This window comes from Aspergillus pseudoviridinutans (genome assembly GCF_018340605.1).
Source record: "Aspergillus pseudoviridinutans IFM 55266 DNA, scaffold_2, whole genome shotgun sequence".
In the NCBI taxonomy this organism is placed as follows: Eukaryota; Fungi; Ascomycota; class Eurotiomycetes; order Eurotiales; family Aspergillaceae; genus Aspergillus; species Aspergillus pseudoviridinutans.
In genome coordinates this window covers 2,456,153-2,480,054 of record NW_025091282.1, presented here as the reverse complement: position 1 = coordinate 2,480,054, position 23,902 = coordinate 2,456,153, and the positions used below count along the sequence as shown (strand labels likewise).

General features: G+C 50.2%; 13 protein-coding genes across 13 annotated transcripts; 6 read left to right on the top strand and 7 right to left on the bottom strand.

Annotated features, from left to right (window-relative positions):
* Positions 1-82: 82 nt before the first annotated feature.
* Asppvi_002941 (rhomboid protease PCP1) lies at positions 83-1,969 on the bottom strand (the record flags this gene model as incomplete). Its single annotated transcript, XM_043298917.1, has 5 exons — positions 83-338; positions 421-595; positions 648-978; positions 1,032-1,138; positions 1,210-1,969. The coding sequence occupies 5 exons, from the start codon at positions 1,967-1,969 to the stop codon at positions 83-85; spliced, it is 1,629 nt and encodes a 542-aa protein (XP_043154852.1).
* Positions 1,970-2,714: 745 nt separating this feature from the next.
* Asppvi_002940 (uncharacterized protein) lies at positions 2,715-3,173 on the top strand (the record flags this gene model as incomplete). The annotated part of the gene is made up of 1 exon (XM_043298916.1): positions 2,715-3,173. One exon carries the CDS (start codon positions 2,715-2,717, stop codon positions 3,171-3,173), a length of 459 nt encoding a protein of 152 aa, XP_043154851.1.
* Positions 3,174-4,002: 829 nt separating this feature from the next.
* Asppvi_002939 (Mob1/phocein family protein) lies at positions 4,003-4,999 on the bottom strand (the record flags this gene model as incomplete). Its single annotated transcript, XM_043298915.1, has 3 exons — positions 4,003-4,522; positions 4,591-4,705; positions 4,771-4,999. 3 exons carry the CDS (start codon positions 4,997-4,999, stop codon positions 4,003-4,005), a joined length of 864 nt encoding a protein of 287 aa, XP_043154850.1.
* Positions 5,000-5,841: 842 nt separating this feature from the next.
* Asppvi_002938 (Paf1-complex subunit LEO1) lies at positions 5,842-7,370 on the top strand (the record flags this gene model as incomplete). Its single annotated transcript, XM_043298914.1, has 3 exons — positions 5,842-6,053; positions 6,109-6,283; positions 6,345-7,370. The coding sequence occupies 3 exons, from the start codon at positions 5,842-5,844 to the stop codon at positions 7,368-7,370; spliced, it is 1,413 nt and encodes a 470-aa protein (XP_043154849.1).
* Positions 7,371-7,814: 444 nt separating this feature from the next.
* On the bottom strand, positions 7,815-8,861 carry Asppvi_002937 (Zn(II)2Cys6 transcription factor rglT; the record flags this gene model as incomplete). Its single annotated transcript, XM_043298913.1, has 2 exons — positions 7,815-8,335; positions 8,444-8,861. The coding sequence occupies 2 exons, from the start codon at positions 8,859-8,861 to the stop codon at positions 7,815-7,817; spliced, it is 939 nt and encodes a 312-aa protein (XP_043154848.1).
* A 540-nt stretch (positions 8,862-9,401) lies between these two features.
* On the top strand, positions 9,402-11,774 carry erb1 (ribosome biogenesis protein ERB1; the record flags this gene model as incomplete). The annotated part of the gene is made up of 1 exon (XM_043298912.1): positions 9,402-11,774. One exon carries the CDS (start codon positions 9,402-9,404, stop codon positions 11,772-11,774), a length of 2,373 nt encoding a protein of 790 aa, XP_043154847.1.
* Positions 11,775-12,139: 365 nt separating this feature from the next.
* Asppvi_002935 (putative AAA family ATPase/60S ribosome export protein Rix7) lies at positions 12,140-14,470 on the bottom strand (the record flags this gene model as incomplete). Its single annotated transcript, XM_043298911.1, has 3 exons — positions 12,140-14,047; positions 14,095-14,343; positions 14,417-14,470. 3 exons carry the CDS (start codon positions 14,468-14,470, stop codon positions 12,140-12,142), a joined length of 2,211 nt encoding a protein of 736 aa, XP_043154846.1.
* Positions 14,471-14,853: 383 nt separating this feature from the next.
* Positions 14,854-15,707, top strand: Asppvi_002934 (ESCRT-III subunit protein VPS20; the record flags this gene model as incomplete). Its single annotated transcript, XM_043298910.1, has 3 exons — positions 14,854-14,897; positions 15,059-15,422; positions 15,489-15,707. 3 exons carry the CDS (start codon positions 14,854-14,856, stop codon positions 15,705-15,707), a joined length of 627 nt encoding a protein of 208 aa, XP_043154845.1.
* A 343-nt stretch (positions 15,708-16,050) lies between these two features.
* Positions 16,051-16,990, bottom strand: Asppvi_002933 (PITH domain-containing protein; the record flags this gene model as incomplete). Its single annotated transcript, XM_043298909.1, has 3 exons — positions 16,051-16,471; positions 16,670-16,781; positions 16,846-16,990. The coding sequence occupies 3 exons, from the start codon at positions 16,988-16,990 to the stop codon at positions 16,051-16,053; spliced, it is 678 nt and encodes a 225-aa protein (XP_043154844.1).
* Positions 16,991-17,472: 482 nt separating this feature from the next.
* Asppvi_002932 (putative ATP dependent RNA helicase) lies at positions 17,473-19,372 on the bottom strand (the record flags this gene model as incomplete). The annotated part of the gene is made up of 2 exons (XM_043298908.1): positions 17,473-17,604; positions 17,672-19,372. The coding sequence occupies 2 exons, from the start codon at positions 19,370-19,372 to the stop codon at positions 17,473-17,475; spliced, it is 1,833 nt and encodes a 610-aa protein (XP_043154843.1).
* Positions 19,373-20,147: 775 nt separating this feature from the next.
* Asppvi_002931 (ubiquitin-binding protein cue5) lies at positions 20,148-21,567 on the top strand (the record flags this gene model as incomplete). Its single annotated transcript, XM_043298907.1, has 4 exons — positions 20,148-20,168; positions 20,220-20,508; positions 20,565-20,786; positions 20,846-21,567. 4 exons carry the CDS (start codon positions 20,148-20,150, stop codon positions 21,565-21,567), a joined length of 1,254 nt encoding a protein of 417 aa, XP_043154842.1.
* Positions 21,568-21,969: 402 nt separating this feature from the next.
* Positions 21,970-22,418, bottom strand: Asppvi_002930 (mitotic-spindle organizing protein 1; the record flags this gene model as incomplete). Its single annotated transcript, XM_043298906.1, has 3 exons — positions 21,970-22,023; positions 22,145-22,222; positions 22,341-22,418. 3 exons carry the CDS (start codon positions 22,416-22,418, stop codon positions 21,970-21,972), a joined length of 210 nt encoding a protein of 69 aa, XP_043154841.1.
* Positions 22,419-22,900: 482 nt separating this feature from the next.
* Asppvi_002929 (GNAT family N-acetyltransferase) lies at positions 22,901-23,392 on the top strand (the record flags this gene model as incomplete). The annotated part of the gene is made up of 1 exon (XM_043298905.1): positions 22,901-23,392. The coding sequence occupies one exon, from the start codon at positions 22,901-22,903 to the stop codon at positions 23,390-23,392; it is 492 nt and encodes a 163-aa protein (XP_043154840.1).
* Between the last annotated feature and the right edge of the window lie 510 nt (positions 23,393-23,902).

Here is a 23,902-nt window from a genome sequence, read left to right as displayed (position 1 = left end):
TAAAACTAACACATACTAAGACAGGTGAGAAGAGATCTGTTACATGAGATATGCATGGAGTACATGAGTTTATCACCGTGGTCTATTCAGACATAACTCGTTCAAAAAAGGTCCTGTTCTTCCGACGTTTCTTCTCTTGTTCGTCTTTCCACGCCAAGGCCCATACAGCGCCGATCAGATATCCACCGAGATGGGCAAAGTGATCGAGCTTCACAACACGGAAGGGCGATACAAGGTTGAAAATTTCAAAGGCGACGAAGCCAGTCAGGAGGACCCATCCTTTGGCGGATATAACCTCTTGCCATTCACGGGGAAGGAAGAAGATGGTGAATCTCTCCCTGTTGTGTACGTAATCAGTCAGTCACTCTAAAGCACTCTCCAATTTCTGAAAGAATAAAGGTGCAAGAAGCTAATACGTACTGGCTGTGAAGCAGACACCATGCCGCTACGATGCCGGAAATCGCACCACTGGCTCCCAGAGACGTGATCATCAATTGACCCATTAGGACGTGGCCTGTCAGAGATACCATGGAGCCAAAAGCGCCTGCAGCCATATAAAGACCCAGGAAATTGCCTCGTCCTATATCATCGTGGACTGGGCAAAGTCAGTATCAAAAGGCTGTGCGAGAGGTTTCACCAGCACTCACGTTTCGTTCCAATAAACCACACCATGAGCATGTTCAACGCCAGATGCCTGAATTGCTGATGACTGAAGACGTTTCCGACAATACTCAAGGGATGGGGCTTGAGAGCAACACTGATAAAGTAGCGATTGAGGATCCGCCACGCCGGTGGAAACTTCCAAAGAAGGAAGATGGCTAGATTAGCACCCATGATGGCGACCGCAGTGGCCGCTGCTGGGGGCATATCCGGCCACATGCGGTCTGCTCTCGCTGGGGCTTCATAATTTGCGGCAAAGGCATAGCTGAGGCCAAGGACGAGAAGAGTGAGCGCGAGACTTGGCAGGATGCGACGAGCCTGTTTGACAGCAATGAGTCTGAGTCCCTCTTGGCTCTAGCAAAAATACTCACCGTGCTCATATTTTCTGCCGCTCCCATATTCCACTCCGTCGCTTGCAAGTGGTGCTTCTGGATCCAGGCGAGTAAAGGGCGCTCTGCAGGATCCGCGCGTTCTCGTACTAGACACCAGGCACACTCAGTACTCCCCTCAATGGTAGGCGTCCGCCACGCTGCAGCTGGATCTACTCACCCTCTAGTGCTGAAGAGTCGTCGAACTTTTGCAGAGCTGTATTCTGCTGGACCTGGCGCAACAGTTGTTCTCGCTCCTTATTCTCATTCTCCAGCCATTCCTTGCGCTTCCTCTCTTGTTCCGCTAGAAGGCGCGCCTCGTTCCGCTCCCGGATTTCCTTCAGGACACTCTTGCCGTAGGGGTCGTTCGAGTCACCGCGTTCAGCACCGAAAGTTCCGGATTGAGGCTTGTACAGTCCCAATTCTTCGGCCCGCTGAATGAGCTTCTGCTGCTCTTCGAGTTCTTCTCTTTCGATACGAGCGAGAATGGCAGCATCTTCATCTAGCGGATAGTTCTCGCGCAGCCACTCCAAGGCAGCATCACGACTGGACGGGGGGACGGAGCGAGTTATGTCTTTGGGCAGGTCGAGGTCGAGAGTACCGGCAACCCGTCTGCCGTGCAGTACGGCAAGGACACGATTGCCCATCGCCGGAGATATTTTTGCTCGGGGTCCGAAGATTTTGTTGATCTCAGCCGGGGAGAAGGGCTCGGAGCGAGGCGGGACGCCATGTTCAATGGGAGGCGCAGACTGCGAGAGTAAAGGAACGGAAGTACTGAAGGACCTGATGGGAGTCGGTGGATGGGTCTGAGCAAATCGATTGGTGGTCAGGAATGACAACGAATGAGGTCTGCAGTCCAATGTACAAAGGGGTCGTCTGAATGTGCTATATGAACGACATGTGAACGAAGTGCGGAGATCGCAAAGCATGGAGCGAAACATTGCTGATCTGAACGGAAGCAAGCCCGAGGGCGCAAGCCCCGAGCATGGAGTCCGCCATGCTATACAGAGCGCATTGCTCATATCCTGCGATTTGGACTCGAGGTCCTGCTCCAAGGATACGCTAAAGGACGATGTTGATGATGATAACGAAATGGGAGTGTTGGAGAAGTCCCATGTGGATGAGATATACAAAGCGGACCTCCGAGCGGCATATCAATTTATCCGAACAGACGATGGTTCCTGAGTCGAACTATACATATACGATAGAGCAGGCGTTTTGAGCGTAAGAGTAGGTTTGGGAACCAGTGTACATTTTCATTCCATCACTAGTGACACTTGAGTACATGAGCTTTCAAGCCGGTGGACAGGTAGGCGCTGCGAAAACTACGTGACCGATGCCTGTAAATATCCTACGGTTCCTACCACTAATTCGCCTACATAAATTATCAGCATGGCATTTCTCCAGAAATGCTGCAACAAAGGGCTGCAATTTAGATACATCTCAACATAGCCTGGATTAGGGACCTTAGCGAACAGCAACTTCGAAGCAAAATGTTCCTCATGACAAACATACCAAGACGAAATCTATACATGTCACGTGCAGATAACGATAAGATTAAGCAGTTCTTCTGGGCGATGATAGATCCCAAACAAGATAGCTTAATGTAAGCCACTTTTAGACAAAGAAAACCCTGGTGTCTGTCATCGCTCGACCTCAATAAGATCTGTCCCACAGCTAGCCGAAATGCCAGAAGAATCCCGGCCCATCACCCTTGAAGCCTTTGCCGAAGCCATCAAGGAACTGCCCCTCTCCGCAGTGTACGCCAAGGTCTCGGAAATCAGGAACTCCATCGCACACCTGCGCCGCTCAAATAGCGAGCTCAGAGCGTTTATAGACGAGTCTTGTGAGAGTGAAAGCGATAAACGAGAGCTAGAAGGGTACATTGCAGAAAACGAAGGCGTCATCGCCAATATGAATGAGCGAATTGGACTCTTGAAGACCGAGATTGAGCATCGAGGCGAATTATGGATAGAAGAGAAAGTCGTCGCGGAAACTAAAATGGATGGAGACGAAGCATCCGCATCTTTATCATCACACCCTGTCAACGGTACTGTGGAGGATGAGCGGCCTAGAGCACATCTAGACGCGACGAGAAGTCCAGAAGATACACAGGCCAACGAGGAAGAAGGTGTGTATCTATGAGACACCACTACTGCTGKTTGGCGTTTATACAGCAGATGATCACTTTGGAGAGATTTATTCTTCTTTGCCCTGTCTGAAGCGACATGGCACCTGTGGAAGACGCTCCACCCGACTACATCATAGTTCTGGTCTGGATGGGGAATCTCAGTCGCTAGGCGCTGAGTTGCTTTTACCAACTCCTAGAGAGAGAGAGAGACGCACACTACCTAGAAGGTCACCTAGTGGATCCCAGCTGTGTTGTTGCTCTATCGCCACATAGACTGGCTCCGATTGCACTCGCCCTTGCGTCGTGTCGCTCTTTACATGGCTTCTTGCGCAATGTCACCATTTGCCAGACTGAACGACAGGCATCCCATGTTGAACCTCGAAATTGAGTACATCAGCCAAACTACAATTGCATATCTTGATCGATTTATTGTCTCTTCTGAATTCCCTCAACTTAATGTTAAAATCTATGCACATCACAATAATCCCCAGAAGCAAATATCACAAGACAATGCTACCCAGCAGTAAAGTATTGCGACGGAAGTATGCAGAGGAGAGCATGAGAGATGCGAAGTGATGTGGCATTCCAGCCGAACAGTCATTGATGACAGCAGATGCCCAGGTACCCAAACAGACAAAAACAGAGTCCGAAGAATCTACACGGACGGGAAAATGCTCAAAGCAAAGACACGGTTAAAGCACCCGCTAGTAAGGGTACCCAGAATAGGAAACGCGAATCATCCAAGATCTTAATGCATAACCGTATGATGAAATGCCAGTTCCAACATAGGTCAGCGGACAATCGCTCAATGGTCGCTCAAAGTCAGAAAAGACATCCTCTAGCTCAGCTAGAGCTGGGCTGACCCCAGTGACCTCCCGCAAGCGCCTCCTGGGGGATACGCTGTTGTTTGATGAACAAGTCAATCAGGGGCTGCATAGGCTCCATCTCCTTGTCGGAAACCAGCTTGTAGTATTTGGCGACGGTGACGAAATGGACGAAGCACATGTTCAAGATGTCATGTTTGTTGATGTGCCAAAATGGATTCAACCAGTGTGCGTGATATAGATGGGCATAGCAACGGAACATCTGTTTCATGATGCCTTGACAGTCCTTGTAGAAAGTCTGAGGAAAGCCGCTGGACTTGCCAATCCACTCCTCGCCGGTAGAATTCGCGTCGGCGCTACCAGGATTGACATTTGTAGCTTCATGCAGTGCAAAGGTGTCTGGGGTGCCGGTGACCTTCTCGGTAGGGAACATGACCGGGTCATGGATCTTGCTGACAATCCACTTTTCAACGCGATTGATGAACTTGGGAGCGGAGATCTTGGCGGCACGCCCGTCTACAAGCCAAGTATAGGTCAACCTATTGGGGAATTCAGTCAGAGGAGGCATGAAGTTTGGGCGTCTCCGTCGGACTTTCATGTCACTTACCGACCTGCAGACATAGTCGGGCATGTGCTTTCATTGCAGATAGGCAAACCAGTGACACCATTGACCTCCTGAATCACCTGAAGCATGCCGTGGAGCAAGCGGTATTGTTCAACAACTATATGGGTTCGGACTATCAGTACCGACGATCTGACCACTCGGGCATGCGCAGGAATCGCTTACTTTGATGAGCCAGCCATTCTCCAAGTTCCACGTTCTTCGGACAAGCACACAGGGTCAAGAAGTTACCCTTTACATTCAAAGGGGCATACTTCTCCTGGAAAAAGTACTTAGGGGCGTCAGGGTCGTAAGGTGCGGGGCTGTCCATGCTCGGCGGAAACGATGGTGAATTGGGTCCAGGAGCCACTTGAACAGATTGAGAGGCCGACTGAGCAGAATTTCCGTTGTTCATCTTCGGAGCGTTGTTATTGTTATTCTTGTTATTACCACCTCTGCCAAACCCTTGGCGTCTATAAGGATATATCCGAGTTAGCGAGTCAATTCACAACTCTGAGACTGTATGAGCGGGGAGAAAGAGGTCAAGTGAGGCGTCCTCAAAAGGGGTAGTACAAGAAGTGCAAAGAAAAAAGCATGAGGAAAAAGATCATGCAGGCTCAAGTGCAGGAAAGTTTTCTTTCTGCACCTGCAGCGCCGAGTCTGATCATTCTGCTGCCATATTCGGAATTCAGGGGACGGTGTGAAGGGGGTTGTGTACAGGAACAAATCCATCCTAAGAGAGCCGCGCAGCACACTTACACACTCTGAAAAAAGGTCGCCATTGTTGTTCACAAGGTCCCAGATAGCCAGCTAGACCAGACACCTAAGTAAAGAAATTGAAGAGAACAGGAAGAGGAACAGTACAAAGAAGAAGGAGAGTAATACTGACTGCCACTCCTAAGATTCTCCAGTTGTTGATCTCCTCCATCGGTCTGGCCTGTGGAGCTATTCCCGCCGCTAAACCTTGTCGGGTTCGGAACGGATTATCTAGAGGTTCCCGAGACAATCCATACTCCATAGCTCAATCTCGATGGCTGTTCCTCCGACGAAAGCTCCGCAATAGGTGCTACTTTGACAGTTCGCCTCGATTGCGTGAGCGGAATCTGGTTCTCTATTCATATTTGCCGATTCGCCTTTCCGGAACAATTAGATCTAATAATCTGACTTTGCACTGCTGATTTCGTCGTTTGCGCGTCGGCCATTGTCGTTAATCTCTGTTACCCCAGCAGGCCGGAGCACATTTAGAAAACACACATCATGTCTTCGTCAGATGAAGATGTGGTACGCCGCCCAGGAAGGACCACCGCTGCTGACCGAGCCGACAGTCCTGTCGGCAGCGAACGCAGCAACACTCCCGCTGCGCGGGATCCGAGTCCCTTCGGATCAGATGCGGGAAACTTGAATGGGGACGACGACGCTGATCTGTTTGGATCCGACGGGTCGGAAGGGGGCTTTGGCAATGACGAAAAGTATGAAAGGCTTTTACAATGCTTTCAGTATTAAGACATGCTGACCGCTCGACAGTCGACAAAGAACACTCGACGACGAGGACCTAGATTCGGGAGATGACATTGATCGCTATGACAGAGCCGGAGATCGCATGGATGAGGATGGCGTGGACGGGGACTACCAGGAAACCGTAAACATTATGGACTTGAGTTTAGGCCGGGCGCCTGAGCCAGTAACTTCAAATGGCGAGGTACGTGGAGCAAGGCCGACGGAGAACATGCTGCCCCTGTTGGCTGACTCTAGACACCCAGGTCTATACAATGCCAGTTCCAAATTTCTTGTCGATAGAGACAGAGGAATTCGACCCGGAAACGTATGTCGCGCCTCCATTCACTACTGCGGCCACTTCCCTGTGCTGGCGTCATGACCCGAACGACGAATCTCTCCTGCAATCAAATGCTAGAATTATCCGGTGGGAGGACGGATCTTTAACACTTCAGCTTGCGTCGGCACCCAAGGAGCAGTACAGAATATCCACCAAGCCACTGGCACCCACAAACAAGGCAGGCGAATACGATACAAAACTGGATTCACATGTCTACCTGGGAGCAGCCGCAGAGACCTCGTCGGTTTTCCGACTGACCTCACATTTGACCCATGGCCTCACTGTTCTTCCTACGACCGTGGAGACTGATGATGCGGTGCAGCGTCTGCAAGAATCTCTGGCTGCGGCTGCGCGAGGTAGCAAGAAGACCGCGGATGGATCGGCGCCAGTTATTGAGGTTAAGGAAGACCCTGAACTGGCCAAGCGGCAGGCCGAAATGGCGGAGCGTGAGAAACTCAAAGCTGCGCGTCGCCGTCAGCAGCTCGCAGAGCGTGAACTCGACCGTGGCCGTCGTGTCGGCTTCTCCCACCGCTCAGGTGGTGCTGGCTTGACCGTAGGTGGTCTGGAAGATGACGACGGCCTCCTCGCTACCCGACCCCGTGCACGCAAGCCTCGCAAACCCAATCGTCGGGGTGAAATTTATACCGATGACGAAGAAGATTACGATCGTCGTGGACGGACGAGGGAAGATGAGTACGACGAAGACGATGGCTTCCTCGTCGGCAGTGACGAAGAGCCTGAGATTGTTGAAGATGATGAGGACGAGGAGATCCTCGAGGATGACGAGATGGATGCAGAAGGCGAAGAGGAAGATAATGTCCCTGTCCAGAGATCCACCAAAGAAAAGCGGCCGTCACCAGAGCGACCTGTTTCGGAAGCAGGAGCATCCGGAACGCCACCGGTGAGGAAGAAGAATCGCTACATCGTTGATGATGACGAGGAGGATGAATAACCTTCCACGCTTGGCCATTTGCACGCCCCCGAATGATCCTCGGCGTCATGGCCACGCTCTCCCAATTAATGACCCTGCATCCTGTAACAACTTCTCGGAGTCAATGAAATTGTATTTAGGAACGAGGAAATTAGAGGCCATGAGGAAGATCAATTGTCCATTGTCGCCCCAGTATACAAAGATCTCCACCGCTCTACGTAGGTTCTTACCCGACTAAAAGGCTCTATCGAAGTCATGTATTGCTCCATTGCAAATACCAGGAGCGCGGGTTAGGCATTGGCAAGAATATATTGATCTATTTGACCCATAAGGCCGCCAATAGAAATGGTATCTGGCACAGAATGTCATCGCGCCCAGGACGAATCCCCCGTAAGCCTTAACTCCCCAGCATAAATTATTGCCTAATCCCATGACACCAATCAAGTAGGTAAACAAATAGATTGCTCATACCGGAACCGCACCATCCGGGTACTCGTACGGTGCAAATTCAAACTTGGCTATAACATCTCTGGCGCTTCGGATTACACGAAAACAAAGCATATCCTCTTCACGATGGTCCTCATGGGAGACAGGTGAACAAGATCTGGGTTCGTTTGGGGATTCCACGGTTCGAGATCGATGCCATCTGTGCTGGCGGGCTTCCATTTCCTCAATGAGAGAAAGTAATGTTGGCGAATCCGAGCACTTCACCTGACCAGCAGGATCTACCGGGCCGCCTGTAATAGCGCTCCTCACAGTTTGTCGAAGCCAATCCTTCCAAGCCTCCGCGGGGTTCGGGGAGTTCTGCGTCACTGAAGCCACATAAGCTGACGGCGCTGCTAACTTGCCGAGTTCTTCAGCGTCAGCTTGCGACACTCGCAGCCAGGCATCGGCAACGACATTCAAGAGGGTTCCAGTAAACATAACATTCTGCATCCCCAAAGCAAAGCTTGTGGGACAGACTTCACAACGGATGACAGCCCGTGCTGTTTTGGCAGCAATAAATAACGAACACAGCGTGTGTTGAGATATTGGAAAGGGAGCAAGGGAAGACAGATGACTGAGGCATAAATACAAGTATGATAAGCAGGTACACTGAGAACTGTTACCGCCGTCCGAGCTTGGGGATGATACGCTAGGAGAATCGATCAGCGTCAAGCTCGACGGTACTGTGAACGGACCAGAAGTTGCGGCCGTCACGCTGGAGAAATCAGGCCAAGGGCCGGTAGTCGCAGGGATAGGGTCGAGCGATCTACCAGATTCCAACTGCCATAGGTGATTGTGGCTATCGTCAGTAGATAATAGATTAGGAAAGGCCTGTGGCATTCGCATTGGTGTGGTGTACACTGGAGGACAAAGTCGCAGGGCTTCTGATGCTGCTGTAGCTTCGGCCCCGGCTTCCTCAGTCAAGATCCCACCATCATCTATATCAGTCCACATCCCATTGTCTGCGATGTCATATACAGATGCATCATTGTCCTCACGGGGTCGCTTTTTCGGAGGGCGTCCCATCGGCTTCTGTAATGAATAGTGGCAAGAAAGGGACTGTTTAAGGCAACGACTACATCCCGTAGCTTCACCAGAGCATTTCAACTTCCGTTTCCCTATTGAAGCTCGTCAGGCTCGGTGTTCAGTTGAGAATGACCCTGCATCGAGGACTACCTACTGCACTCGTCACAAGCCGCATGTCTTTTCAAAGGCGTTACTGAGGCGGTGTCATGATTACTGTTTGGAGGGAGAGGAAAACTATCGTACTGCATGCTGAATGGCGTGGACGGAGATTTTACAACACAGTATTTGAGGAGCTCAAAATCGGTCGTCGGCAATGACCATAGTGCTGGAGACGTACAGAGATAAATAACAAAAATAATAATGATGACGGCGGGGGATTGGTGATAAGATTGAGGCTACTACGGCGGCATATCACGTGGGCGGTCAGCAATCTCATTTTCGGGGAAAAGCAAAAAAACAGAGAGAAAAAAAGTTGCTTGAAAATTGCAGCTTATCGTTCAAAGCTTTCTAGTTGGAAGAACGCAGCCGCTTTCCCCCAATATGAATGCTTCAAAGGCTTCCAAGAAGCGCAAGGCAGTTACCCGTGATGTGGAGGAGGAGGCAGGCGTATTTTCTGGAGACGAATTGAACACAGACAACCTTGACGGAGCGCTTTCGGATAACGCCAACGATCTGTCGAGTGACGAGGATGAGAGCGATTCAGAGGTCGAGTTGATCGATGATTTTAGTGATGAAGAAAATGAGGAAGAAGAAGACGAACTCGACAGTGACGAGATTCCCTCGGATGGAGAGGATTCAGCCAAGAAAAAGTCAAACACCACGCCTGGCGAACTTGGCGCAGCGGTGGATGATGGTGAGAGCTCGAGCGAGGAAGAACAGATGAACTATCGCATTGAGAAGGACGCCAATGGGAATGAACGCTTCGTCTATGACGAGATCAATCCGGACGATAATTCTGAATATTCTGATATTGACGAGAATGCAAACACCATCGGCAACATTCCTCTTTCATTTTACGACCAGTATCCTCATATCGGTTACGACATCAACGGGAAGAAGATTCTGCGCCCCGCGAAAGGTGAAGCTTTAGATGCACTCCTCGATAGCATTGAAATACCCAAGGGTTGGACAGGTCTTACTGATCCTTCCACTGGTAAACCTCTGGAGCTGAGCCAGGATGAGCTGGAGCTGCTGCGCAAAGTCCAAATGAACGAAATTCCCGAAGATGGTTACAACCCATATGAGCCCACAGTTGAGTGGTTTACCAGTCAGCAGGAAATCATGCCATTGAGTGCTGCGCCAGAACCCAAACGGCGTTTTGTGCCCTCGAAACACGAAGCTAAGCGGGTTATGAAGATTGTGAAGGCAATCAGAGAAGGCCGGATTCTCCCATTCAGGCCTCCCACGGAAGAGGATCAGGAGGATGATACGGTCATTAAGTATGATCTCTGGGCCGATGAAGCGGAGCGGAAGGATCATCCTATGCATATCCCTGCGCCTAAACTTCCACCTCCAGGCTACGAGGAAAGTTACCACCCGCCTCCAGAGTATTTGCCTAGTCAGAAGGAACGAAAGGCATGGGAGGAAGCTGACCCTGAAGACCGGGACCGCGAGTTTCTCCCTAACGATTTCGCTTCTTTGCGCAGAGTTCCTGGCTATGAAAACTTTGTCAAGGAGAAGTTCGAGCGGTGCCTGGATCTTTACCTGGCCCCCAGAGTTCGTAGGAGCAAGTTGAACATCGACCCTGAAAGCCTTTTGCCCAAGCTTCCGAGCCCTGAAGAGTTGAAGCCGTTCCCGACTGCTTGTGCTACCGTGTTCAGAGGGCATAAGGGTCGAGTACGTACTCTGGGTGTTGATCCTTCCGGGCTGTGGCTGGCTACTGGTGGCGACGACGGAACTGTTCGTGTTTGGGAACTTCTTACGGGCCGCCAATTGTGGAGCGTGAAATTGAGCGAGGAAGATCCTGTTAATGTTGTTCGTTGGAGACCGGGCAAGGATGCTCTTATCCTCGCTGCGGCGGCTGGCGACGACATTTTCCTTGCTGTTCCTCCAATTGTCGACCCAGTAATTGAAAAAGCTAGCCTAGACATTCTGGATGCGGGCTGGGGATATGCTGCATCTGTCCCTCCTCCCACTGGCGCTGAAGCAAACAAGAAGAACAACCCTCCCAAGTGGATACGTCCTTCGTCGTCACTTGCTGATTTGGGAGTCTGTGCTGTCATCCCTCTTCGCTACGTTGCCAAGTCCCTTTCGTGGCATCGACGGGGTGACTATTTTGTCACGGTTTGCCCCGGCTCATCAACCCCAGCTTCTGTGGCCATTGCGATCCACACTCTTTCCAAGCATCTGACTCAGTACCCCTTCCGCCGGCGTATCAAGGGTGGTGGATCTCCTCAGGCTGCTCACTTCCACCCCTCGAAACCGATCCTCTTTGTCGCAAACCAGCGAAGCATTCGCGCATACGATCTTTCACGTCAACTTCTCGTCAAGATTTTACAACCTGGTGCTCGCTGGATTTCTTCCTTCGACATCCACCCGACTTCCTCCACCGCTTCCGGTGGAGACAATCTTATTGTCGGCTCGTATGATCGCCGTCTCCTTTGGCATGATCTCGAACTGTCGCAGCGTCCGTACAAGACGCTGCGGTACCACCGCAAAGCCATTCGTGCTGTCAAGTTCCACCCAGGCGGCCGCTACCCCCTGTTTGCAGATGCCAGTGACGACGGCTCGCTTCAAATTTTCCACGGCAGTGTTACCGGAGATATGCTCAGCAATGCCACCATTGTACCGCTCAAGGTTCTCAAGGGACACAAAGTCACTGGCGAACTCGGTGTGTTGGACGTCGACTGGCATCCTAGAGAACCGTGGTGTGTCAGTGCAGGCGCGGATGGAACTTGCCGCCTCTGGATGTAATTACATGTCGACTTCGAAGCGTACATTATTGGGTCTTCCAACTGTTAATTTACCATGTCATGTCCACATGAGAGGCGTCTTGGCGTGCATCAATTTTTTTTAATAGATATATCCGCTTTATAAAAGTTATTGTCCTTAGAAAAATGTTTTCCTCAAAATTAGGTCCTCATCTGATGATCCAAGCAACCTCTGAATCCCGATTTGGATTTTTGGAGACTTTACGTGGATAATAAACCGTTGGTAGACATTTCCGAGCAAGCGGGGAGATTTTCAGCATCTACATATGCAAAGCTTTTGGTATATGACCACTATCCCGTACGTACACAATGCTTTGGTTGACTTTCTACGCCACTCTAGTTGGATATCTATAACACACCCCCGCTCCACTCCCTCCTGAGCTTCTCATACTTTTTCAGATCGGTAACACTGGGCCGAATGAAAGCCTTAGCGGCAACGAAATCCTCAAAGCTGATCTGATCACGTCTTTTGATCGCCGAGTAACCGGCACGGCGCAGCAAACTTCCCAGATCCGCACCGCTGAATCCTTCGCATTCTTCGGCGAGCCTCCTCATATCTTCGCTGAACTCGATAGGAAGCTTGCGAACAAGAGTCCGCAAAATCTCCACACGCTCCAAGGGATTAGGCAGGCTGACGTAGAGAAGCGTTTCAAGACGACCTGGACGAAGCATTGCAGGGTCGATGATATCGGGTCTGTTTGTGGCGGCAATCACGTAGATCCCTTGACGACTGCTGCCGAGGCCGTCAAGCTCGGTGAGGAGGGTATTGACGACACGCGCGGAAGCTTCGGACAGAGCATCATCTCTGCGGGGGACCAGGGCATCAAGTTCGTCGAAGAAGATAATGCAAGGGACTGACGAGCGGGCACGAACAAAGACCTGCCGTACTGCACGCTCTGACTCACCCACGAACTTGTTGAGCAGCTCAGGTCCCTTTACACTGATGAAGTTGGCGCGTGACTCGTTGGCCACAGCCTTGGCCAGCAACGTCTTACCACAACCCGGGGGGCCCCAGAGCAGGACACCTGTGGGCGCCGTAATACCCACCTTCGCATAGAGCTCGGGAGACTTGATTGGGTCCACGATCGCAGTATTGAGTTCTTCGCGAATCCCTCCTAAAGCACCAATGTCTGCCCATGTAGTGTCTGGTATAGTGGCGAAGCCCTCACGCTTGGAGGACGGCTGAATTTTGGGGAGAGCGGTAAAAAAGTCTGCATTGGAGACAAAGACCGTCTGCGTCTCGTCACCAATGGGAGTCTCCTTCGCATGATTGATAAGCCGTCGCAGCTCTTTGACTTTAGGGCTCAGATCATTGGGGTCTTCTATGTCCATCTCTTCCCCACTATTCGATTTGAGTAGTTCCAAGTATCGTTTTATAGCCGCAGAGCCTGCCGTGGAGACCAAGTCGTTGAGATCAGCGCCCACAAAGCCCGGTGTCCGTTTGGCTAGAGTCTTGAAGTCTAGGTCGTCAGCGAGGCGCATTTTTCGAGTAAGCGCCCTCAGGATCTGCTCTCTGACTGGTTCCGAGGGGACGGTCATGTTGATTTCCTTATCAAATCTACCCCCGCGACGCAGGGCCGCGTCCAAACTATCCGGTCGATTGGTAGCTGCTAAAACAATCACAGGCTTGCCGTCGGTTTTGTCCAGTGCTAAATCGTCCATGCATGTTAAGAGTTGAGCAACAATCCGTTTCTCCATCTCTCTTTGTGCACTTTCCCGTTTCGGGGTGATGGCGTCAATTTCGTCGATGAAAATGAGGCAAGGCGCAAGCCTTCTGGCTTCTTCGAAATGCTCTCGCAGAGCCTTTTCGGACTCTCCCGACATTCCCGACACAATGGATGGAGCAGATATTGGGATGAATGGGACGCCTAGTTCTGCCGCGAAGGCATTGGCGATCATTGTTTTACCGCAACCTGGCGGACCATGCAATAGCACACCACGGGGTGGTTGAACATTTGAAGACACGAAAACTTGTGGACGGGTCATCGGTAGGATGAGGAGATCTCCCAAGCTTTGGATCACGTCGTCCAATCCACCTAGGTCCGAAAGGCTCACATGTGTTGGGGGCGAGCGATCAACGGCCACGTCGGCCTTGCGCCGTTTGGACGATTGAGATTCACCTCCATGTTGTCGTCTCTTGGTCGGGATTGGTGCAGGCGTAGGTGCGTTTTCAGAAGCACTGGGTTCGGCTGACTTTTGCGGTTTCGAATTGGTATTCCATGCGCCTATAATGCTCCTATTGAGGCTGTTGGATTCCTGTGATCGTCAGAAATGCAAGCATGGAGAGATGGTATGTCGCGTACTGGAACAGGTTGTGGTTGCTCCTCCAGACCCTCGAAGTCGCCATTCACAGAATCTTCTTCATCTTCGCCGAGGACGTCGCTTTTAACCACTTCCACGACCCTTTCAATACTGTCCTCCAATATCCTCTTCGGCTTCCTGTTCAGACTGGAATTTGATCGCTTGATGGTATCATAGATCGCGGACACCGACAGACGTATCCGGTCGCTCTCTCCCTGATCATCGATGATCTTACGCACAATCTGATAAACCTACAAATAGAAAAGTCAGTATGATTATAAATGTAGGCTAACGCTGCGAGCATGATTTTCGGTCACTCCTCACCTCGCGATCCAAGCCTTGCCTCAGAGTCGACCTAACCCCACGGGATTGACGCATCTTCTTCAAACGCAGGGCCTGTCTGCGCAAGAACAGTCCCGTCCAAAGCCGACACTAATAGTGGCACTAATAATGATGCCAATCTATCAGAAAATCCTCCGATTCTCTATATTTTTTGGGCCATCGGGGAAATAGATTTACCGTGGTCGGCTCTGTCCAAGATAAAAATACCACGATCCCAGATTCCGCTTGTCTGATTGGTCACTACTCCCACGAGATAAAAATTCCATACGCATATGGTATTTTTCCTTACGCCGCACTGAGAGTTTTGAAGAGTGTACGTCATTTTCCAGTGTGTTTTGACTTTCTGGGGTAAGATATCCGTACTTATCGCCGACTTATCTACACCTACTCAAGATTGACACTGCCAGTATGCTGCGACAATGGGAAACACAAGCAGTTCTCATAAGATCTCTGCCCAGGATAGGTAGGTTTGCCTTTCTCATGTTTCAGCTACTCCTCATCTGCTATTGAGCACCCTATCACGGACCACATGTTACGCCAGCAGCAATCCTACCCACCGACTCCTTGCCATGCCCGCAACCGCCTGCAGAATGACTACTGACCAGAAAAATTGTTGGTATTAAGGGCCATTCTCGATCTGAAGAATCAGCGCGATAAGCTTCGTCAGTATCAGAAACGAATCACTGTTCTTACAGACCGCGAGACCGCCATAGCAAAGGAATGTCTTGCCCGAGATGACCGCCGACGTGCACTGCTGGCTCTTCGTCGCAAGAAATATCAAGAAACACTCCTAAGTAAAACAGATGCGCAGCTGGAGCAGCTGGAGCAGCTGACGAGTCAGGTGGAATTTTCCTTAGTCCAGAAAGATGTTCTCTTTGGTTTGCAACAGGGAACAAAGGTGCTCCAAGCTATCAACAAGGAAATGGGGGGTATCGAAGCTGTAGAGAAGCTGATGGGCGAAACTGAAGAAGCCAGGGCCTACCAAGAGGTAAAGAGACGTGGAGCTAAACCCTGTGAATGGGGCAATCCTTGTGCTAACCAGATGCCATTACAGGAAATCAGCCAGATGCTTGCGGGACAGTTGTCGAACCAGGATGAGGACGAAGTTGAGGATGAGTTAGAGAAATTACGGCAAGAGTCAGAGGCTATCACCTTACCAAAAGCCCCTACCGCTCCTCCAGTTGTGGCCGAGGGCGAAGAAGAAGCCAACAAAGAGGACGTGGAGGTTTCAGCCGCCAGGATGAAGACGCGTACTGCAGTTCCTGCTTCCTGATGGCTGCATTACGTACGCTTCTGCCAATCTCGTTATATATATATACAGCAGAGACTCAAGCATTTTCTGGCGCTGGTGTTTTTTGGTTTTGTCCCTCGTTCGGTGCTCTCTTCTCTGCAGATAGTACACGGCCATGATAGCTTAAAACTTGCATCGGCAGTATTCGCGGTCGAAGTGTGTTTGCTATACAGCAGACTCGAGTTCCAGTCATTAGTTTCATTTGAAGTCATGTACATGGTCGAGTTGAGTCATGCCAAAAGCAACGTGACAGGCATGGAAACAGCCCTATATTAGCTATCTGCCGGCCAGTACGCCGTCTTTTCCAGCCATGGAGCTGAACAAATCATTGACCAGGCATTATTCTTCCTCCTACACCGCTGACACCCGGAATGGCTACATGATCGCTAGGGTTTGCAGCAGCTTCGTAGAGGAAACTGACCGGTTCACGGTTCAGAGCCATATACTGGCCTTTAAAACCGATATATCCAACTTTGGTCACATCCTCTTCTCCCCCGCTCCAGTTGTCCTCGACGAACAAGGTGATCGAAGTAGTCGCATTCCAATGAGCGCGATTGAGGGGCAGCTCAAAAACGTCAGACCCAGGAACTGGCTGTGGGATCTCGATTGTTTGTGTGGGTGTCAAATCTGAGGCAGTAGCGAAATCTAGATCATTCCGGTTCTTGAAGAGCTTCAGGGTTTTGGGTGCAGACGGTGTGGGTGCTGTGTAGATTAGCAAGGAGTGCAATTTCACTTGCCCAGTGAACCTGTAGTACCATGGATGTTCAGCATTACTTCATCCCCACAGCTTCTCTGGCAGGGCAGGCTTCTGTGGAACTGGTGCGTTTTGCGACAATCGAGCATTGATAAGGTGAGGGGCAATCAGCGGGGTAAAGCAAAAAAGCGAATGATCGGAGAGACGGCCAGCAGAGACTCAACTTGAATGAATAGAGGTCGAGACTTACGGGATATACATTAAGAGCTGCTCATCCGCATCGCTTTCGAGTTCGGGCTCATCATTTAATCGGTCAGCCCATGTCTTCTGCACAATAGCAGTTCCTGATTTAGGCGTTGCTTCTGCGCTTTGCATCAACAACCATGTCCGCGAACGACCATATATAAAGGGCTACCGTATGCATACCGTTCAGTGTGGTAATAGCATCGAAGGCGATCTGTGAGTAAAGAAGGGACTGAATGGCAGGGGTGATATCGTTCGAATGATCATGTCCATCCTCTCCATGGCAATGTCCGCCATGGTCATGATGGTGGTGATGATGGCCGGGCATTTTATCAAGGCGAGAGGGGTATCAGAATGTTTTCTATTTGTTAGTTTGTATTTGAGATGACTAACGATCGTTGAACAAAATTTGAAAGAATTGCTTGACCTTGAGAGGACGGCGGGCCTTCTATGATTCCGGGGCGTAATGCTTGTCTCAATTTAGAACATTCGGAGATCCCTACGAAATGGGAATCACTGAGATGATCTACCATGTTCTCGCTCCATGAATGCTATCTATCGAGATTATTCATCTCCTGGGTATCGTCATTAGATATTGCACATTTTCTCTTGCCACATTGCACGAATCGCAATATCGCTGTGTCAACAATATGCTCCATTATACCATTATACACGCGGTCTATCACGAAGCCTGTGTTTAGGCCGATTACTGCTTAAGACTATATGGCAATGAAACTCTGCACATTGCCTGCTAGCTTGCACTCTCGGGTTATCAGCACCCAAGCTCGTCGATCCACAGAGAGGATCGAGTCACTGGACTTTGTAGAAATCCGGCGCATACTCGAGCAGGTAGCTCTTCTCGATCTTGGTGATGTCACGAATGTATGTCTTCTCACCGGTTTGCAATATCTCATGGAAGATGACCCAATCTGCTTTTCGGTTCTGAATATAAATCAGTCAGTAAATTGGAGAAGTATGGTGACAGAGGCTGATAATGGCAAGCACGTACAAACATTAAGGACGTTGGATGCGCATGTAGAGTAAGCCCTCCGCTAACCGTCTTGAAAGTCCCATCTGGCTGCATTTTTGCAGCATGTGCGAAGTAGCCAGTTGTCAGACATCTCTGAATTTGTTCGGCCGGTCTGGCTAGATCAGCCGTTCCGTGGCGACCAGAGAGAGTCTCATCCACTTGAAACCCAAAGCGCTCAAGGTAGCGTTTTAATTGAGCTCTTATGCTAACAGCCCGTTGCATCGAGCGATAGTTTAAGAGGTTATCCCGACACCACTTGGGGTCTTTCTTTCCTTTCGTGACAAATGCCTGGTACACATTGAGGTAGGTCAAGTGATCCCCTTCTTCAACGGCAAATTTTCTGCGGCTGCTCTCCGCCGACTTCTTATCGCCTTCATGTTGCACCCACACAGAACCTTGGAGACTGATCATAGCAGCGATGGAAAGGATCTCACTCAAACAGTTGAAGGATCGCGCGCTGAGGAGGACTTTTGCTAACATCGGATCTAAGGCGAGTTCGGCCATTCGCATCCCCAATGGATTGGTAAGTTTCGCATAGTCATCGACTGCTCCAAGCGAGTATAGAAGCTCAAAGGCACGTATCACCAAGTCCGCAGGAGGAGGCGTCAAGAAATCGAATCGTACTATGTTGTCAATACCCAGGGCCTTGAGCTGCATGATCACAGGGGCCAGGTTCGAGCGTTGGATTTCAGGAACGGTAGCGTCTGGCAATCTTTCATAGGCCTGCTGAGTATACAGACGGAAGCACTTGCCTGGCTTCGTTCTACCAGCGCGACCTGCTCGCTGAACAGCAGCTGCTTTTGATATCGGGACAGCCGTCAATGTCTCTATACCTGTGCTTGGATTATAGGCTCTGAGCTTGGCAAATCCGCAATCGACGACGTATACTATACCGTTGATAGTGACTGAAGCTTCTGCGATGTTGGTCGACACGATGACCTTGCGTATGTTTTCAGGGGCTGGCTCGAAGACGTACATCTGCTGATCCGTTGTGAGACCAGAATAAAGAGGAAGCGGCAGAAGAGCTGGTGTTTTAGGATGCAGGGTAGCAGCGCGTTCTGTTATCAATTGGATCGTGGTCTCGATCTCCTCTCGGCCAGTCAGGAAAACCAAGATATCTCCGTCACCTTCTTGCAAATGTATGTCAAATACAGTTTTGACGGCTCGTTCCACGTAATCTTCTGCTGGATTTTCGAGGTACAGAATGTCGACAGGATACATTCGTCCCTCAAGACTAATAATTCTTCCGATGCTTCCTCCCATTTCGCCGGCTTCTCCGTCGCCCTGAAATTCATCCCCGGCGAAGAATTTCAGAAAGTCTTCAGCTTGCAAAGTCGCACTACTGACCACGATCCGGAGTTCGGGGCGTCTCTTCATGATCTTTTTGAGTATTCCAAGAAGAATATCGGTACTCAGTGATCGCTCGTGTGCCTCATCGACCATAATTACCGAATACCGAGAAAGAAGAGGATCTACGAGAACCTCCCGGAGTAACATTCCATCAGTTAGGAACTTGATTCTTGTTGAAGCAGATGTCACGTCTTCAAAACGAATCGAATATCCCACTTCTTCGCCTAATTTGCAGCGCATCTCCTCGGCCACTCGAGCTGCGACAGTGGTGGCAGCCACCCGACGCGGCTGTTGCCAGCTTAGCAAACACATCCTCACGTACGGAGCCATGGTGGAGGGGATCGAACAATACCTGAGTGACAGCTATGGCTTTACCATCTGCACACCATCCCGCTTGATCTAGATACTGTGGTAGCTGTGTTGTTTTTCCACTGCCAGTTTGTCCAACGACGATCGTGACAGGGTATGTTTCGACGAGATAAAGCAAGCTCTGGCGATGCCTTGCAATTGGTAGCAATGCAGCCGGCTTATATAAGGCTGGAATGAACGTGGAGGTGATTTCAAATTCTGAAGCCATTGTTAATGTTGGTATCAACCACTTTCAGTGATGTTAATTCAACTGGTCAGAGCCTTAAGGTTTAAGATAAAACACAATTGAGGCATATTGAATGGATGACATAGGCCCCGTTTATGCAGAATGTCTCAGGCCATGTACATTCAAGCTCAGAAGAAAGTAAGCTGCAGATTTACTGTAAGTTATAGTAAATTATTTTTTACTTCCTCTGAGGAGGTACTGCTTCCAGATAATTKAGGCTCAGAGATATGGATAGTACATAGATTAGGTAAGGCGGGACTTCTGTATCACGTGCCACAAACGTCACTGCGGGCCTGAATCCAATCACAAGCAGCCGTTGTCTGGAGCTTTGGATAGGAGGTGGTCTTCCAATAATAACGGCTATGACCCTGAATTACTTTCTGCCTACAGATACCTTTATCTAGTACTTTGAATCTCACTTTGGGACGTACGCGTCGCGCAACAGACCTCCATACTGTCTGCACAAGTACACTCATTCGACCAACTGAGATCGAAATCATTCCGAGCAATATGTCGGACGAGGACAAGATGGTAGGCTGTCATGTGCCCTTTGTGACATGATAACAACTAACCTCTCCCAAGACTCCCAGCAAATCGGCAGCTGGCCCTAATAGTCCTAAACCGGAGTCGCCGACTACTGCGCGTCCCTTGGATTTCGATGATGAACCTCAAGAGACCGGTATTACCACTGCCCCTCCCCAACAAACTGGTACAGAAGCTGCCCCGCCAAAGCCACCCCGTCCAGTGAGCCCGCGGCAACAGGCAGAGAACACCCTCAAAGAAGCCTTTCCCACCATCGAAGCATCCGTCGTCAGGGCAGTTTTAGTGGCCAGCAACTGGGATGTCGAACGGGCTTTTCATGCTCTCCTTGGTATGTGAAGCTGAACCCGTGCCGGTCTTGCGGTCATTAACAAAATGCTTTCCTAGGCATGACCGACCCCCACGCTCAGCAGGAAGAAATAGCGCCTCCAAAGCCTCCTCGTCCGTCTGCGACGCAGAGGCAATTGGAAGCGGATGAGTTGTATGCCCGTCAACTAGCCGAGCATTACAATCGTCGTGCACCGCAAACCCGCTGGGATGAATCTCGACAAGACCGGGCTAGAAGAGGAAGCGATCAGTCGGAGGAGCGGGAATACAGTTTTTTTGACGGTATGCGATGCTACGCAATATTACCAGCCTTGCCTTATTATTAACGCGCTTTGGCTTAGATGATCTTCCTGTAATCCGCGAGAACATTCGCAAGGGCTTCCTGGAGACTCAGTCCAAAGTGAACTCTTGGGTCCAGAATCTCAAAAAGCGACTTGACGGTGAAGACGTCGATGAGGGTCCATCCAACCAGCGCTATGGTGAAGGCCAAGGTTACAGTCGGCCAAGAAGGAGTGGCGATATGGGTCGTCGCAGCGGTGACCGCGAACGTTACGATGCTGACCCTCAGTTATTGAGCGACGATTTCTCTGCGCTGGAACTGAGAGACTCTGAAGGTCTGCCCAGTCGCGTGAACCCTACTCTTTCTGCGACGATTTCTAATTTTACTGCAGCACCTCCACCCCAACCACCAAGGAGACCACTTGCCAACCCAAATTTGTACAAATCAGCTTCTCCCTCACCTGACAGACGTAAGGTATCTTTTCAAGAGGGTCCGCCATCCGAGATCGGCAATCATTATGATACTTCCGACCCGGCCAAACGCACATCCACGGGAGGCAAGTCGAGCAAATGGCAGCCGCTGGCCACAGTGGAGCCATCGCCTGTCGCAGAAAATGATCCGTTCAGCCTCGGAGACAGCGAAGATGAGAGAGATACTAAGGCCAAAGAGCAGAGTAATGTTGACGAAGCTGATCGTGTCAAGAAGGCTACAGCAGAGGCGATGGCCGGTGAGCTTGGTTCTACAAAGGATGACAAACAGACACAGGCCGCTGGAAAGTCATAGTAAGCGGCCAGCCCTTGACCGCGTATCTTTTGTCAGCAGTTATCATTTGTTGCGTCTCCTCGTTTGTCCTGTCTTCCTACCACCGTTCTCTATTTGTGTTTATAGTCGATTCTATGATACCAGGGGTGCCATGACGCAGGCATGGGAAATCGAAGTATTGAAAGCTTACAATTCTGAGCATCGATTTCCAAATACCAGTAGCCGTGGTTATATTTCGTAAAGAGTATCGTCCTGTCCCAACCCAGATGAAGAAATGTAAAGATTCGCACAAAATAGACAGAGAAGAAATCAGGAAAGCCAGGTCACCTTGACGCCACCAAGAACCATGATATGCCAGCTAGCTGAAAGCCGAGTGGAATAGCAAAATGTCTACCTTGCTAACAGCGAAGCACTTAGAAGCAATTATTCAGGCATGGAGTGCTTATTCGCAAGACCGCGCGAGGTTGCTGCAGCTTCCTTCCTAAGATCAGTTATAACAGTCTATACCCAGTCAATGGCACAGCATTGTGTTAGTCCTAGCCCATCAATCACGCCGAGGCTTGTCTTTCCAACAAAAAAAAGGGGGATAGAAACTTACCGCCAGAGCGTCAGGATTGACTCCATTTTCGATGAGAGACACACAGAGGGAGAGCTCTGTCCGGTCCAGATTCGTGTTCTAGACCAGGTTCACGCCATGCGTCAGTTGACGTCTCAACCACCGCCAGACATCTTTGCCGAATGAAGTCCACATAGCACAAAGCCATACCGGAAAATGGAGAGGTGAAAGCACATACCAGGAGGGTTGAGATTTCGTGAAGAATGTCGATGACTTCGCGGGCGGCCTGGCGCTTGTCCTCAGCTTGCGGGGGCATGTCCAGTGATGATGGATGCAACAGTCGATGTTTGGCTTGTGCAGCTTTTGAAAATCCGAGGGCCTTGACCTTGTATTGGAGAATGTAAACTAAGCCGTACCCAAGGTACCTCACCTAAGAGTACCTACGTGATTACCCAGGTACTGTTTATGAACGTACCTGATTGATCATCCAGTGGAGTCCTGTGGCGTTGGCATGATGAATCTGATTGGTTAACTCAGCTATCTCCGTGAGCTTTGCTTCTGCCTCAGGCGTGAATACCTTTGGCGAAAGTTCTTCAGTCGGAAGTCTGCTTGTTGCCAAAAGGTACCTTAAACTCTGAGCTTCCTTTTCTCCATTCTTCAGTGTGGTGTGTTTCGGACTACCTCCTTCATGCCGAATTAGCTAGGGGAGTAGCATCCCTGAAACACTGTCGTCTCCTCGTCTTACTGTCTCTTACAGCCCTGAATGTAGATCTTCTGGGAGACTTTGCAAGATCGACGATGTCAGTCAATTTAACCATATCAGACATTCATGCTTTAGGCAAAGATCAGGCATTCGAGATCCTCGCACAGATTGCACGAATTGAGAAGAAGACTTTTCCGGCTAACGAGGCATTCGCCTTTGGAGTGGACCTTTGGAAGCAGAAGCCCAATACGAGGGTCTTGTATGCGGTCAGCACAGCTTCTGGTGTACCGGATCGTTTAGTCGCCTATGCTGTCTATGTTCGGCAGAAAGGAGTAGCTTTACTGCACAAAGTTTGTGTTGTAGATGCATTTCGTCGGCAGGGCATCGGGATGCAGCTTATGAACTACATTCGGCAACGTCTACAGAAGGAAGGCTGCCAACACATTCAATTATGGGTGGACAAGGCCAGGGAGCCCGCTCGATCATTGTACAATCGCAGTGGGTTTAAAGAACGGGAGGAGGTTGCCGACTACTACGCGCCAGGTCGTACTGGAATTCGGATGGTCCTTGACCTCGAACGCGACTGAGACCCTTTGGATTTCTTAGGCTTCAATTTTTGAACCCTTTGAGCCTGGCTTGACCGAAAGCTCTTCCCCTTGAGCTCCTTAAGATTCGAGATAGATGCGACAATGTCTTTCTTTATCTCTCTTATTAGTTCCCCTGGGTACTCCAAGGGATAATCTTGAGACCTAGGTTCGCCTTCCCTCCTTCGCTCCTGAGCGGTAGTATCAATTCATACCCCCTTGCAGGGCGCGCATATCACAACGTGACTTTTAATCCGGCGCGCGGAACGGAATTTGAACCAATTCTTCGCTCCCATACTTGAGTGACGTCAAAAATATTCAGGTGTGGATTCCTTGAAAGGGTGGCAGTTTTCGCGCCGCTCCTTTCTCAGATGGCTGGTCCTTGGGCGGAATCACCCTGAAGAAGGGTGGGTAGCCTACGACGTCCTCTCATACTTGTCGCCCTCGTTCGTGTCCTCTCTTGTCTGTATCCAAGTTTCCGGTGTCTGGATGGTCTGACGGTTGACCCAAGCG